At 44.4% G+C, this 11,742-nt stretch overlaps 1 protein-coding gene across 2 annotated transcripts; it reads left to right on the forward strand.

Annotated features, from left to right (window-relative positions):
• The first annotated feature begins 71 nt into the window (after window positions 1-71).
• Window positions 72-10,059, forward strand: ZBTB33 (zinc finger and BTB domain containing 33). 2 transcript variants are annotated; one of them, XM_048318950.1, is made up of 2 exons: window positions 72-177; window positions 5,046-10,059. In XM_048318950.1, the coding sequence occupies exons 1-2, from the start codon at window positions 150-152 to the stop codon at window positions 7,085-7,087; spliced, it is 2,070 nt and encodes a 689-aa protein (XP_048174907.1). In that variant the 5' UTR covers window positions 72-149; the 3' UTR covers window positions 7,088-10,059. The 2 variants fall into 2 exon arrangements, with proteins under 2 accessions (XP_048174907.1, XP_048174908.1); XM_048318951.1 differs by lacking the exon at window positions 72-177 and adding an exon at window positions 3,934-3,984.
• The last annotated feature ends 1,683 nt before the right edge of the window (window positions 10,060-11,742 follow it).

Here is an 11,742-nt window from a genome sequence, read left to right on the forward strand (position 1 = left end):
TTCCGGCGCCCTCCCGGCGGGGGGGGAGCGGGGCGGGAGCGGGGCGGCCCCGCCCGCGGGGTCACCGCCCCACCCGCCCGGCCGGCAACGCGGCGGCGGTCGCGGCGGCGGCGGCTCCCTTTGTGGCCCGCGGCAGCCGCCCGGCAGCGATGGACGCGTGCGCGGCGGCGGCGGAAGGTGAGGCGGCGGCGGCGGGGGGCGAGCAGCGGGCGGGGGGCGGTGGCGGCGCGGACCCGGCTCCGTCACGCTCTGCGGGCATCAGCGCGGGGCCGCGGCCCCGGGAGCTGTCCAGGGCGACCCGGGAACAGCACTGCCCCGCGGACAGTTCACCGTGCCCCGGTGGGGTTCCCCTTCCTTGCCCGGGCCCGGTGCCGCGTGACACGGCCCGGCCCGGGCAAGGCCCGGTTTCGAATGTTCAGCCGTCCGGCACCTCCCAGCGCGGCCTGACGCGGCGTTGGCCGCCGGTCCGGTGGCAGCGTGTCATGGCAAGACTGGCAGGACTAGAGGAAATGGCCCGAAGTTGGGTCAGGGGAGGTTTAGGTTGGGTATTAGGAAAATATTTTCATGGAAAGGGTTGTCAAGCACAGGAATAGGCTGCCCAAGGAAGCGGTGGAGTCACCATCCCTGGAAGTGTTAAAAAAACCTGTGGAGATGGCACTTAAAGACATGGTTTAATGGTGAACATGGTGATGGTGCTGGGTTCACGGTTGGAGTTGATGATCTTAAGTCTTTTCCAACCTTAACTTTTATCTATGAAGACGATACAAATGATATATTCAGATAAGATACCCACTCTCCCTCTTCTGTGAGTGCCCTTCCCCCTCAGGTTTGACCACGTTGCCATGGAGCTTAAAAAATCCCCGAGTTTCTGCTCAGCCCTGGGAAGTGCAGTGTAACATCGCTGGGTCGGGCCAGCTCTGTGTAAACTGGGCGTCTTGGACAGCTCCTCCACCCTGGGAAGCCCATGCTGGTTTATGCTGTCTAGAAATGATGTCAGGGTATGTCAGTCTCTTTTTCACAAATGAAACAGTATTTTAGATCTCAAACCTATCATAAGCAGCATAAAAAATCTGTAAGATGGAGGAAGCCTATTTAAATTGTGTATTTTTTTGAATGCAAGTAACCACGTGCAGAACTGGGAGGGAAAAGTTACCAGAGATTGCCCGTGTGTGTTGCTCGTGTCTGTGTGAGGACAGCCCAGTTTCTCCCTTCTTGGGGTGCTGTGCTTATTTTGGCAAATAGAGCTGAATAAATGATGACTAAAACATCTGCCTCGAGAGCACTCTGCACCTCTATTACCTAATAATATAAGGTGACTTGAAGTGCTTTTGTACACAAGTTATATAATGCCCATGCAGTACATAACAGCATCTACAGCAACTACTAATGTCAATAGAAAGGATTGCTGGACTCTTAATTCAGTTATTTGAGGCTTTATGTAATGGGATTGGCAGGAAAAATACTTTCAGAGAATTCTTCAAAGCACACGCAGTGGAAATTAGTATTTTAGAGTCTTTCAGAAGCAGTGATGTTTTATTTGAAATTCCCACAGTGGAAGAATATTTCTGTCTTTAAAGGTAGTCTTAGGATAACTATTGAATTTCAATTTTATTGAAAACCCTTAACTGTTCTGCTTATAACATTTAATTTATTTTAATGTAAAATACATGTTTTCATGATGGAGAATGTTACTTTGTCTCTCAAATTTCAGCTCTTTAAAAGAATTTTCTATTCTCACAAACTGGATTTTTAAAACAAAAGAGCTCCTCAAATTGCTTAATTGAAAACTCGTTACTGAATTGCATACTTTTTTGTCTTCTCACAAAAGCCTGCACATAAATTTCTTTAAATTTGTACTTCGTATTTTCAGAGCCTCCATCTCAGAGTTTTTTTGATCATTTTTATACATCAAAATAAAAGTTGCTATTGTGTGTCTTACTTATTTTTTCAGTTCCAAGAATACCAAGTTTAGTTCTATATCCTAGATGTTTCTTGTCAATATCTTAGATAAAATGGTTCTTTTATATTGTTATTTATATTGTAAGGTTTTTTGTGACTTGAATCACCAAACACTTTCTAGGCTTATCTTAAAATAAAAGTGGAAAAAACAGCCCCCAAACTAGGAGATGCATGCTGACAAAAAAATGCACATTGAAATTCAGCTTTCAGGTGCAGGAAGATGACGGCAGCTTCTGTCAAATTGGTTAAGCTGGGGAGAGCATTAGCTCTGTCCTGACTGTGGCAATGTGACAGTGGGGTTCAGATTTTATATCTGACAGAAGGAGTTGCCATAGAGAAAAGCTGCTGCAAAAAAGGTAAAAGTCAAGGAGATGGTGCAGCTCTCCCAGAGGCTTTTAAATCAGCCAGCATTTCTGTGCCTAAGAGTAAGTGGTTCAAACCTGATTTTTGACATCTGGTGACACCTCAGGAGCAGGGATCCTTCCAAGTCAGTGCTCATCTGTAGCTGTAAATTCTCCTGTTAGTTATTTAGTATTGGAAGAGGCAGTGAGGAGAAGAAAAGTCCTTAAAGCTGGAGGATGAAAGGCTAAGAAATTTTTAAATTTGGACCATCACACATTTATAACACACATTTTTGGAGGAAAAAAAAAGCACTGGATTAAGTATTAAAACAATTGCAGTATTTTTTAATTTAATATAGCCTCCTGTGTAAAAATTACTAAGAACCTGTATCAAAGGAGAAAAGAATTGACGGGTCATATGAGGAAGAAAAGCCTGCCTTTTCCCTGATGAGTGTTTTCTATTATTTATTCTCCTTCAATTGATTCTCTGGGAAAACCTATAAATAAACAAAAACTGGGTTTGTAACATTTAAAATCTGAAGGCTCACTTCAAAAAGGCACTTCTGTTACTAACTGTACAAATACAGGTGATTTTCTTGCTAGAAGAGCTCAAAAACCTGGGCAGGAGCATTTCATTGCTGATTTATGTAGTGAAGGAGTGCAGTAATTTCTGCCACTGACTGTGGCCTGTACATATTTTTGTTGAATTTGATAGGACATTTGTTCTTGTCAAAGTTTTTGAATCTTAAGAAAAAACAGGAACCCCTGTGGTTCAAGTCCACAGACTGCATAGGGGGGAAAAAAAGGAACAGATCAGTAACTGAAGATGAAAGATATCTTATATGAACTTGGTGTTCTTCGAGCATCCCTGAACAGCGACAGGTTCCAAGAGGCCACACTGTGGATGTGTCATTTTGATGGCCACATGTCGAATGTGCCGAGAGTCGCATTTTGTCAAACGTACTTTGTGCCAAAGCCGTGTACGTCTGTACAGCTGCTGGCAGAGTCTAACACGTGTCACTGAGGTGCAAAAAATTCCAAATAAATGCTCCTGCAGCAGGAGGAAGGGTGTTCAGGTTTGGGTTTCAGCTCCCCTCGGTGCTGGGCGGACGTGCCGGCTACGCCAGCGTTGGTAGGGCAGCGCCAAGTGCCCGCGGGAAGGAAATGATAGCGGGAAATAGCGTCTCCACGGCCTTGTCCACACGGTCAGCCGTAAGGCAGGTGTCAGGGGTTTACTGCCGCCTCCGCCCGGGACACGGAGCGCGGGGGAGCCGGGAGCCAGGCGGGAATTGCCAAGGCCGCAGCAAGGCCCGTGTGCGGTACCCGAGGCGTCCCAAGGCCTGCGGTGGAGCAGGGTCGGGGCCACACACTCGGCACCTCGGGGTCCGCAGCCGGCCTCCTGCAGGCGGAGGGCGGTGACGCAGGCGGAGCGTCCCAGCAGTGTCCGGGGCCCCCGGAGCGCCGAGCGCCGCAGCCGCGGGGGTGCCGGCGGCGGGAGAGCGCGGGGCGGGCCCGGCCCGGGGGCGGGAGCGGCGGGAGCGCGGCCCGGCCCCGCCCCGGCCCGAAGGTTCCCGAGGCCGCTCGGGTCAGAGCCGAGGGCAGCGCGGGCAGCGCCCCCCGGCGGCGGCGCGGCGGGTGCCGGCGGTGCGGGAGGCGGCGGGGCCGCGGCCGGAGCGCGGCGCAGGTAACGGGGGGAACGTGGGCCCGGGGGGCTCGGCTGTCCCTCCCGCCCCGCTGGGGACTCAGCACGGCTCGGCGAGCAGGGAGCGGCGGAGGGGCCGCCCGTTAGCCTGGGCCCGGTGCCGCTAGGCCGCTGCCCGGGCCCGCTGTCAGCGCCGCCGCTCCCGCTCGGCCTCCGGCCTCGGGCCGGCCGCTGCTACCCCGGCGGCGGCCCCGCTCGGAGCGCGCGTTCTCACGGTCAAGCCCCCCGGGGTCGCGGGGGGAGCCGGGCGGGACGCGCTCCCCGGGCTGGCGTGCGGCGGCCGCGGGGCTCCGGCCTCGGCGTCTCATCCGGCCCGGCCCGGCCTGCGGAAATAAAGTTTTACGGGTAAAATTAGAGCCCGTGACTCGCTGTTCTGTATTTTGATGTTGTTTTTTGCAGTTTATTGGGGGGGCTTGAATGGGCAGTGCTGACAGATGGGTTACTTTGACTTAGCAGATCTGTTTTGTTACGGTGCTTCAGTATCTCGGTTTGAAATACAAAGCCGTGCAAATATATGACGTGGGATCAAAATAAGTTTATTTTTTTGGGGAAGGAAGTGTACTATCCATAGCGTTTTCATTAACTCAGTTGACTGGTAATATACAGACACACAGGTTCTGCTGTCTGACCGTAAATAACTTCATGTTATTGGACTTTCTCATGACAATTTACAGAATATTTCACAATTAAAAAGAAATGACTAATAATGTTTAAAGCTGCTTGATGGACCCAAAACTTCCATCTTCTTGGTTTTATAATTAACCCTATTTGCTGTTGCATAAGGTAAGGTGGTGTTGCTCTGTTCCCCACCTTGTAAGAACAGAGGATATATTCAGAATTCCACTTACCTTGTGTAGAAGGTGAAAGGACAAACAACAATAAGAAATTTGCGGAGTGCAGTAGCACATAATCTTCTGAACAGTATCTCAGGTTTGTTTTTTTCTAAAGAAAGAATAGACAGTAAATATGTGAATGTTCTCATGCAGTTAAAACTGTAAATCTGCATTTTTACTAATTTGATATCTTTTGCTTTCCCTTTGTAGGAATGGAGGGGAAAAAACTTATTTCTGCAACAGACACGCAGTATTCTAGCGTGCTCCTTCAGTCTTTGAATGAGCAACGTGGCCATGGACTTTTTTGTGATGTTACAGTCATCGTGGAAGACCGGAAATTCCGAGCTCACAGAAACATTCTTTCAGCCTCAAGCACTTATTTTCACCAGCTTTTCTCAGTGGCTGGTCAAGTGGTTGAACTGAGCTTTGTAAGAGCAGAAATTTTTGCAGAAATTCTTAATTATATTTATAGTTCCAAAATAATCAGCATTCGATCTGATTTACTTGATGAACTGATTAAATCAGGGCAGCAGCTGGGTGTTAAATTCATAGCTGATCTGGGCATACCTCCGGCTGAAGGCAAAAATGTGCTAAGTGAGGTGAAAGACAGTGCTTCAGAAACTTCAGCTTCTAGTCCAAATCAAAGAGATGCTGAAACGCAGGTAACTGTAATCAGGCCAGATAGTCAAGAGGCAACAGATGGGATGCCAGTTATAACACAGTCATTCTCCTTACATGGCATAGAATATGAGACTACAAAAATTACAGTGAGTGATTCGGATGATGAGGATGATGATGTAATTTTTTGTTCTGAGATTGTTCCTCCAAAAGAATGTACTAAAGACAAAAATGCTGCAAGCCAGAACCAGCCTTGCTCAAGTCCAGCTGGAGCTTCTGACCAAAAATCCTGTGGCAGTGGTGGCTCTCCCCATTTGACAAATACCACAGCAGCTCAGAACCTCACTTTGTCTGCCAGTCAGCTAAGCCCAAACCAAACACAATCAGGTGCTGAATCACTTGTCTCGGCAACACCACAGCATTTTACTCCTAATATCATTGTGCTAAACAAGCCTCTGCTTAACTCATCACTTGGTGCCAGCTCCTTGCATCAAACACATGTGACTCCTACAATTAATTTACTTGAGGAGAACCAGCAGCCACCCAATAATGGCTCCGTAACTGAAGTGGAAGCAACTGCTGTTGATGATGAAGAGGTTGTTGAAGATGATGTTGATATCATTAGTTCCTCTAGTCCTGGTTCGGTCAGCAGCAGCTCTTTGGTTCAGCAACCTGCTGTTCTTAAGGCAGTGAGCACTGAAGGAACAGGTGTACAGAAAAAACAGGTTGTTACATTTTCACAAGAGCCTTCTGCTAAACCTGGAGAATTTAAAATAAAAATCTCAGATGTCCTTTCGGGAAACAACAAAGAATTAAGTTCGGGTCTAGCATCAAAGAATGTGGCAGATGGGCAGAAAATCATAACATTAGATACAGCAACTGAAATAGGAGGCTTATCCACAGGCTGTAAGGTTTATGCAAATATCGGTGAGGATACCTACGACATAGTCATCCCTGTGAAGGGTGATTCCGAGGAAGCGGAAGCCAAGCCTGATGACATGCCCACAAAGTCTGGTGATGAATCTCCAAAGGGGAAACGCATGAAAGTAAAGCATGATGACCACTATGAGCTCATAGTGGATGGCAGAGTCTACTACATTTGTATCGTGTGCAAGAGGTCATACGCATGTCTGACGAGCTTGCGGAGACATTTCAATGTCCACTCCTGGGAGAAGAAGTACCCGTGTCGCTACTGTGACAAAATTTTTGCTCTTGCAGAGTATCGTACCAAGCATGAACTTCACCACACTGGGGAGCGAAGGTACCAGTGCTTGACGTGTGGCAAATCTTTCATCAGCTACCAAATTACGGCCTCCCACATAAGATCAGTGCACAGCCAAGACCCTTCCGGAGACACCAAGCTGTACCGGCTGCACCCCTGCAGGTCCCTGCAGATCAGACAGTACGCCTACATTAGTGACCGCCCCAGCAGTGTCCCGGTGATAAATGAGGGGGGAATTGTCTATCGTGTTGGCTCAGGGAAGGATGGCACTGAAGGAACAACATCCAACCCTCCAGCTAAACAAATCACCTGGGATGACATTTTCGTTCCACAGGGAAATGAAACAATTTTTAAACAAAACCCATCAGAGGGAAGTACGGAATTTGAGTTCGTGATACCAGAATCTTACTGAAATGTTTTAAATGCTGGAAAAAGGATTCAGCGCAGGAGCATTGCAGCTGTTTTAACTGAACTGTTGAAATTGCTGTAAAATCAAAGGTTAAAGTCAAAACAAGTTAACTTGTTCTACCAAGTCACCAAATGGTAGCACTTAGATGGACCATGTTAACTGCAGTGATTTGTGGAAGCAATTAATCAGAAAATTTACGTGAATAGAAAGTAAGACATTTCTAAGGCACTGGCAGTGTTTTCTGGTATGTTAAATTTGGTCAAACCATGAGGATTTGTAGCTTGAAAATGTACAATTCCTTCTAAAGAGCTAGAAATATTTCTAAAATAATTGAGGTATTTCCTGTACCCATACTTACCATGTAAACCCTTTCTTTCATGTTAGCACTTTAATGCTGAATTCTGTTTAGATGTTAACCAAGAAAACAATAAGACTTTTTAGTCATAGTATCTTGGTCATGGAACCATTTAAAAAAAATAATCCCACAATTTGCATTTGTGAGCAAGGGGCCAAAATACATGATCCCCTACTACACTGGAGTAGTCTGTTTTTGAGCTAGCATCTTAATTCTGCTTTTATAAATGTTACATGTCTTCATGCAAACAGTCTGGTCAACAAGCAATACTCCATTAGGGCTAACTTGAACAAACTTTACTTACACTTGGCAGTATGGTGAGCAAAGTATTCAGTGTCCTGGACCACGATATTTTACTCTTTTTGCAAGGTAAAAACCAAACCCCACAAAGCTCCAAAGTGAAGAAGAGTAGAACACTTAGGAAGGAGATAATTTCACCTTCTTAAAGCGTGAGGAACATTGTTAGGTTTTCTTACTGCTGGAAAAAATTCCAGTAATTTGGTTGATAAAAAGTGCTGTTCCCTTTTTTTTCCCTTCAAGAAGAAGGGCTTCAGTCCGGAATTTTAAAATTTATGATAAAAAAATATATTTTTTTTTAGCTGAAGGCTTCTCACAACTATGAATTCATGTAAGTGCTGTACTGGTTTAGCACTGAGACTGCTGAGGATCTTGTATGCCTGTTTGGCTAGATCTTCAAGTGAAACAGGGATTTGGATTTCCCCCCCACACTTGCCCCCATATATACATTTTGGAAGATGAGGACTAAACCAACAACCAGAAAATACCCTTTATCCACCATGGCCCACTGTATAATTTCTCTGCAGCTGTCTAGTTGTCACCTGTTTCCAGGTTTGGGTTTATTATGTTGCCCTTTTAATCTCCTTGCAATTGGTGCCTGTTTAAGCACTTAGAAGATGAATTAGATATCCAACTTGGTCAGGAAATGGTAGATCTGAGAAAAACAGCTGTTTACTGGAGTCATAGTTTAGCATTTCAGAGTTAGTGACTTGTTGAATTTTTGTAAATGGTAATATGAAAACTCCTCAAGTTCTAGAGGTGACTGAGAAAAGACTGTGGTGCATAGTACTAGTTATGGAAACCTTTCATTGCTTAAATTGCAGTTACAGGTTTCTCTTTTCTTTTTCATGTTTTAAGTGAGCATCTTGATTTTATGATTTTCAAAGTTAGAGGTTTTAGACATAGAGTACTCTAGACAGAAAGGTGCTTAAATAGTGCTACAGAGAAGATACCAGAAATCCGTGTGAGCAATGATGGGAGGAGGATTTATATACCTGGTGCATGTAGTGTTCAGCACTTCTCTTTTGTCAGCCAAGAACATGATATACCTGATTATTTCCAGATCATACTGCAGATTCCTTTGAATACAATGTGTAATGCTTTAAATGTGGGATGTAACTGTGGTGGCATTTCTGCAGTCAAACATTATCCTCATGTGACATCAGTGTGGATTGCCTGTGTCGGCACAGGCAGCTCAGCCACAGCTGGCTGGTGCTATGGTGGGGCTTCCTGAACTTTGTGATGAAACAAATGCAATGTTATTTTTGTTATTGACATGACACATGTTTAATCACGGAATAGTCTTGAGTTGGAAGGGACCCACAAGGATCATAGAGTCCAACTCTTAAGTAAATGGCCCGTATGGGTTATCTGGAATTAAGCATACATTACAAAGTGCAAAATTAAACATAATGGCTATCACTATTTGCTGCTGATATATTTAAAACCTTAAATTAAACTGTGCCTAGTAAAGGTCTCTTTTTGGAGGAAAACTGGAAAATTAGGGCTTTGTAACTATTTTTGCTAGAAGACTCGTGCTTGCATGTGTCTCAGGGTCTTCAGTTTTCCTTGGAAGTGATTTTTGATATCCAAAGTCCAGAGGTATGTAAAGCATTTTTTAAATTTCACTTCCAGTATTTATTGGTTTGGAAACATTTAAAATCCATTCCTTTAAAACTTTTTATGGGGCCATGAGTAAGCTTTTATATTTAGATTTCTGGCTATTGCACTTATATTTGTGGTTTTGTTTGTTTTTGTAAGCAGTTAACTTCCAGTTTAACTTAATGAAAAAACTTATGTAAATATTAAGAAATTGGCTTTGGGATAATGGAAGAAAAAGGTTGAATCTGACAAAGCATTTATATAGAAATTAAACATTTCAACAGACTAAGGTAGCAAACCTCACAGTCATTTATTGTGCATATAAAACCATTAACAGATCTGCTGCAGAATATGGTAATGGTGGCTGCATCCTCACTGTCTGGTTTTCTTTGGGGATTCATACCATAACATTCCACTATGTGAACTAAATAAATATTGAAATAACATCTATTGCTTGTTTATTTTGTTCTGTTAAGGCATGCAGCTTATAAAAAGATGCAGAAGCTGACAACTATATACATTGAATTCTGAGTTCTACAGCTATTGCCTAGGAAATGTTCCGCGTGAATCATTCCTTGGTTTTTCCCGGTCTGTGATGTATATAGTTGTACAGTCTTTCCTTAACATACTTTTTAAAGTTGTGTTCCACTTTTCATTAATCAATACGTGATATTAGTTCTTAGAGCTTTCTATGGCAAAAATAAACAAGTTTAATTCTAAAGATGGGTGTAGTATGTTTCTTTTTGATGGCAACTCAGTTTCTATAGTCTTAACATGTTTGTAGCTTCCTTTTCCAGGTCTTTGGGTGTGGGAGCTTTGGTGGGTTGGACGGTCGGGACGGACGGAGACGAGAGATCTCTGAAGTCAGATCTTGGAACATGTGGTTTACTGCAAAGGGTGTGGGTACAGGGGCACTGCTTAGAGCTGCCAGCCGCAGCTCGGAGCAGGCCCAGGAGAGCAAGAGTGTAAAAGTAAGAGCAAGTAAGTAGAGTGGAGTGAGAGATAAGTAAGAGAGGAATGAGAGTGTGAGAGAGTAATGAGAATGGAATGGTGAAGTCCTGGTTACAATACAATAAATCATCTTCTGTACTGAATATTCTAATTGTCACTAACCAATCTAATACAAGATACAAATCCTATAGCATTTACCTACAGCCTGTAAGAGTTCTTATATTACCATAGAGTGTTACATCTTAACTTCTAAAAACTACTCTTTGGACCCCTTCTGCTGAGCTAGTAGGGTCTGCTCTGACCCTTGGACCTGCCTGCAAGCAGAGGGTATTGTTCAATCAAGAGGGGATTACCTTCAGTCGGCCATACCATTGTTTTCCAGTTGTTCAGTAACTAAGACTTGGTATCTCAAAGGTGGCTTTCATTTCGATGTCGCTTATAGTTTTCATATTCCCAAAATCTTTTGTCAGGCAATCATATTTATAAGGCTTTCCTGTTTCATCTTCCCCAACATTTGGGAATAGCAGGGAACCCACTGTTGGGGGGGAACAGGGAGAGGTGTTTTTATTTGGGCCTTAGTTTTGTTTCTTTGTTTTGATACTGTTTAATTGGTTTTGTTGAACACTTTCCAAGAAAGCAAATTAGCTCAGCAACTCCAGTGTGTTGTGAGCTGAATGCTGCGATAGATGGGATAGATGGGAACTCTCAGGACAGGCAGAGCTCCTGTGGAACAGTCTGACCAACTGCTGGCATAGCAAATGAGCTCAAAGTCAAAAAAACCATACCTAGTGACCAGTAAAACGTACATAGTGACCAGTGCAGTGCTTTCAGCTCACTCATGGTTTGGGCTCCTCTTCTTACCAGCTGCTGACTGGTTGATTTGTGAGAGTTCCATTGTTGGTGACCCGGGGCCAACAGGAAATAATTGCTTACTTTGTGTAGACTTCTTATTACATGTAAGGAATACAATTTAATAAGTAACATACTGAATTATGTTCTAGATGCCTTTATCTCCTTGGCATAGGGCTTCTACCTTGCTCTGCTGACACCAAAGAGCAGCTGACATCATCAGGACAGAATTAGGTCCAGAGTAAGCAAAGGAGACATCTAGACTCCACTGGTTGGATTATTCAGATCTGTGTTAAGTGAAAAATCAGCAGTAATAACTTTAGAGTGCTTGACGTCAGGGCACTATGTTATGTGGGTAGAACTGCAGAATTATCAAGTGTGGGGGCATGGCGGCCTTCGAAAACAGAACTTAAGGAGGTTTTGGCTAATCCTGGTAGAAATATGTCTCCAAGATAGTGAATAGAGATGGGAGGTTTTTTGTTTCTTGGGGTTTTTTTTGCTTTGTTTTTTTTTCAATGGAAATTTTACTAACTTTTTAAAACTAATCTTAAAGATGCTTGTAAAACAGGAAGGTTGCTAAAATGTAAAATAGAACTGGTAAATG

Source organism: Corvus hawaiiensis, chromosome 14, assembly GCF_020740725.1.
Source record: "Corvus hawaiiensis isolate bCorHaw1 chromosome 14, bCorHaw1.pri.cur, whole genome shotgun sequence".
Classification (NCBI taxonomy): domain Eukaryota; kingdom Metazoa; phylum Chordata; class Aves; order Passeriformes; family Corvidae; genus Corvus; species Corvus hawaiiensis.

Excerpts from the sequence above, each read along its gene's own strand:
- ZBTB33 (XM_048318950.1), top strand. The coding sequence starts at position 150 with ATGGACGCGTGCGCGGCGGCGGCGGAAG. Across the intron at positions 178-5,045 it reads GTGCGCGGCGGCGGCGGAAG|GAATGGAGGGGAAAAAACTT; the intron begins GTGAGGCGGCGG and ends TTCCCTTTGTAG.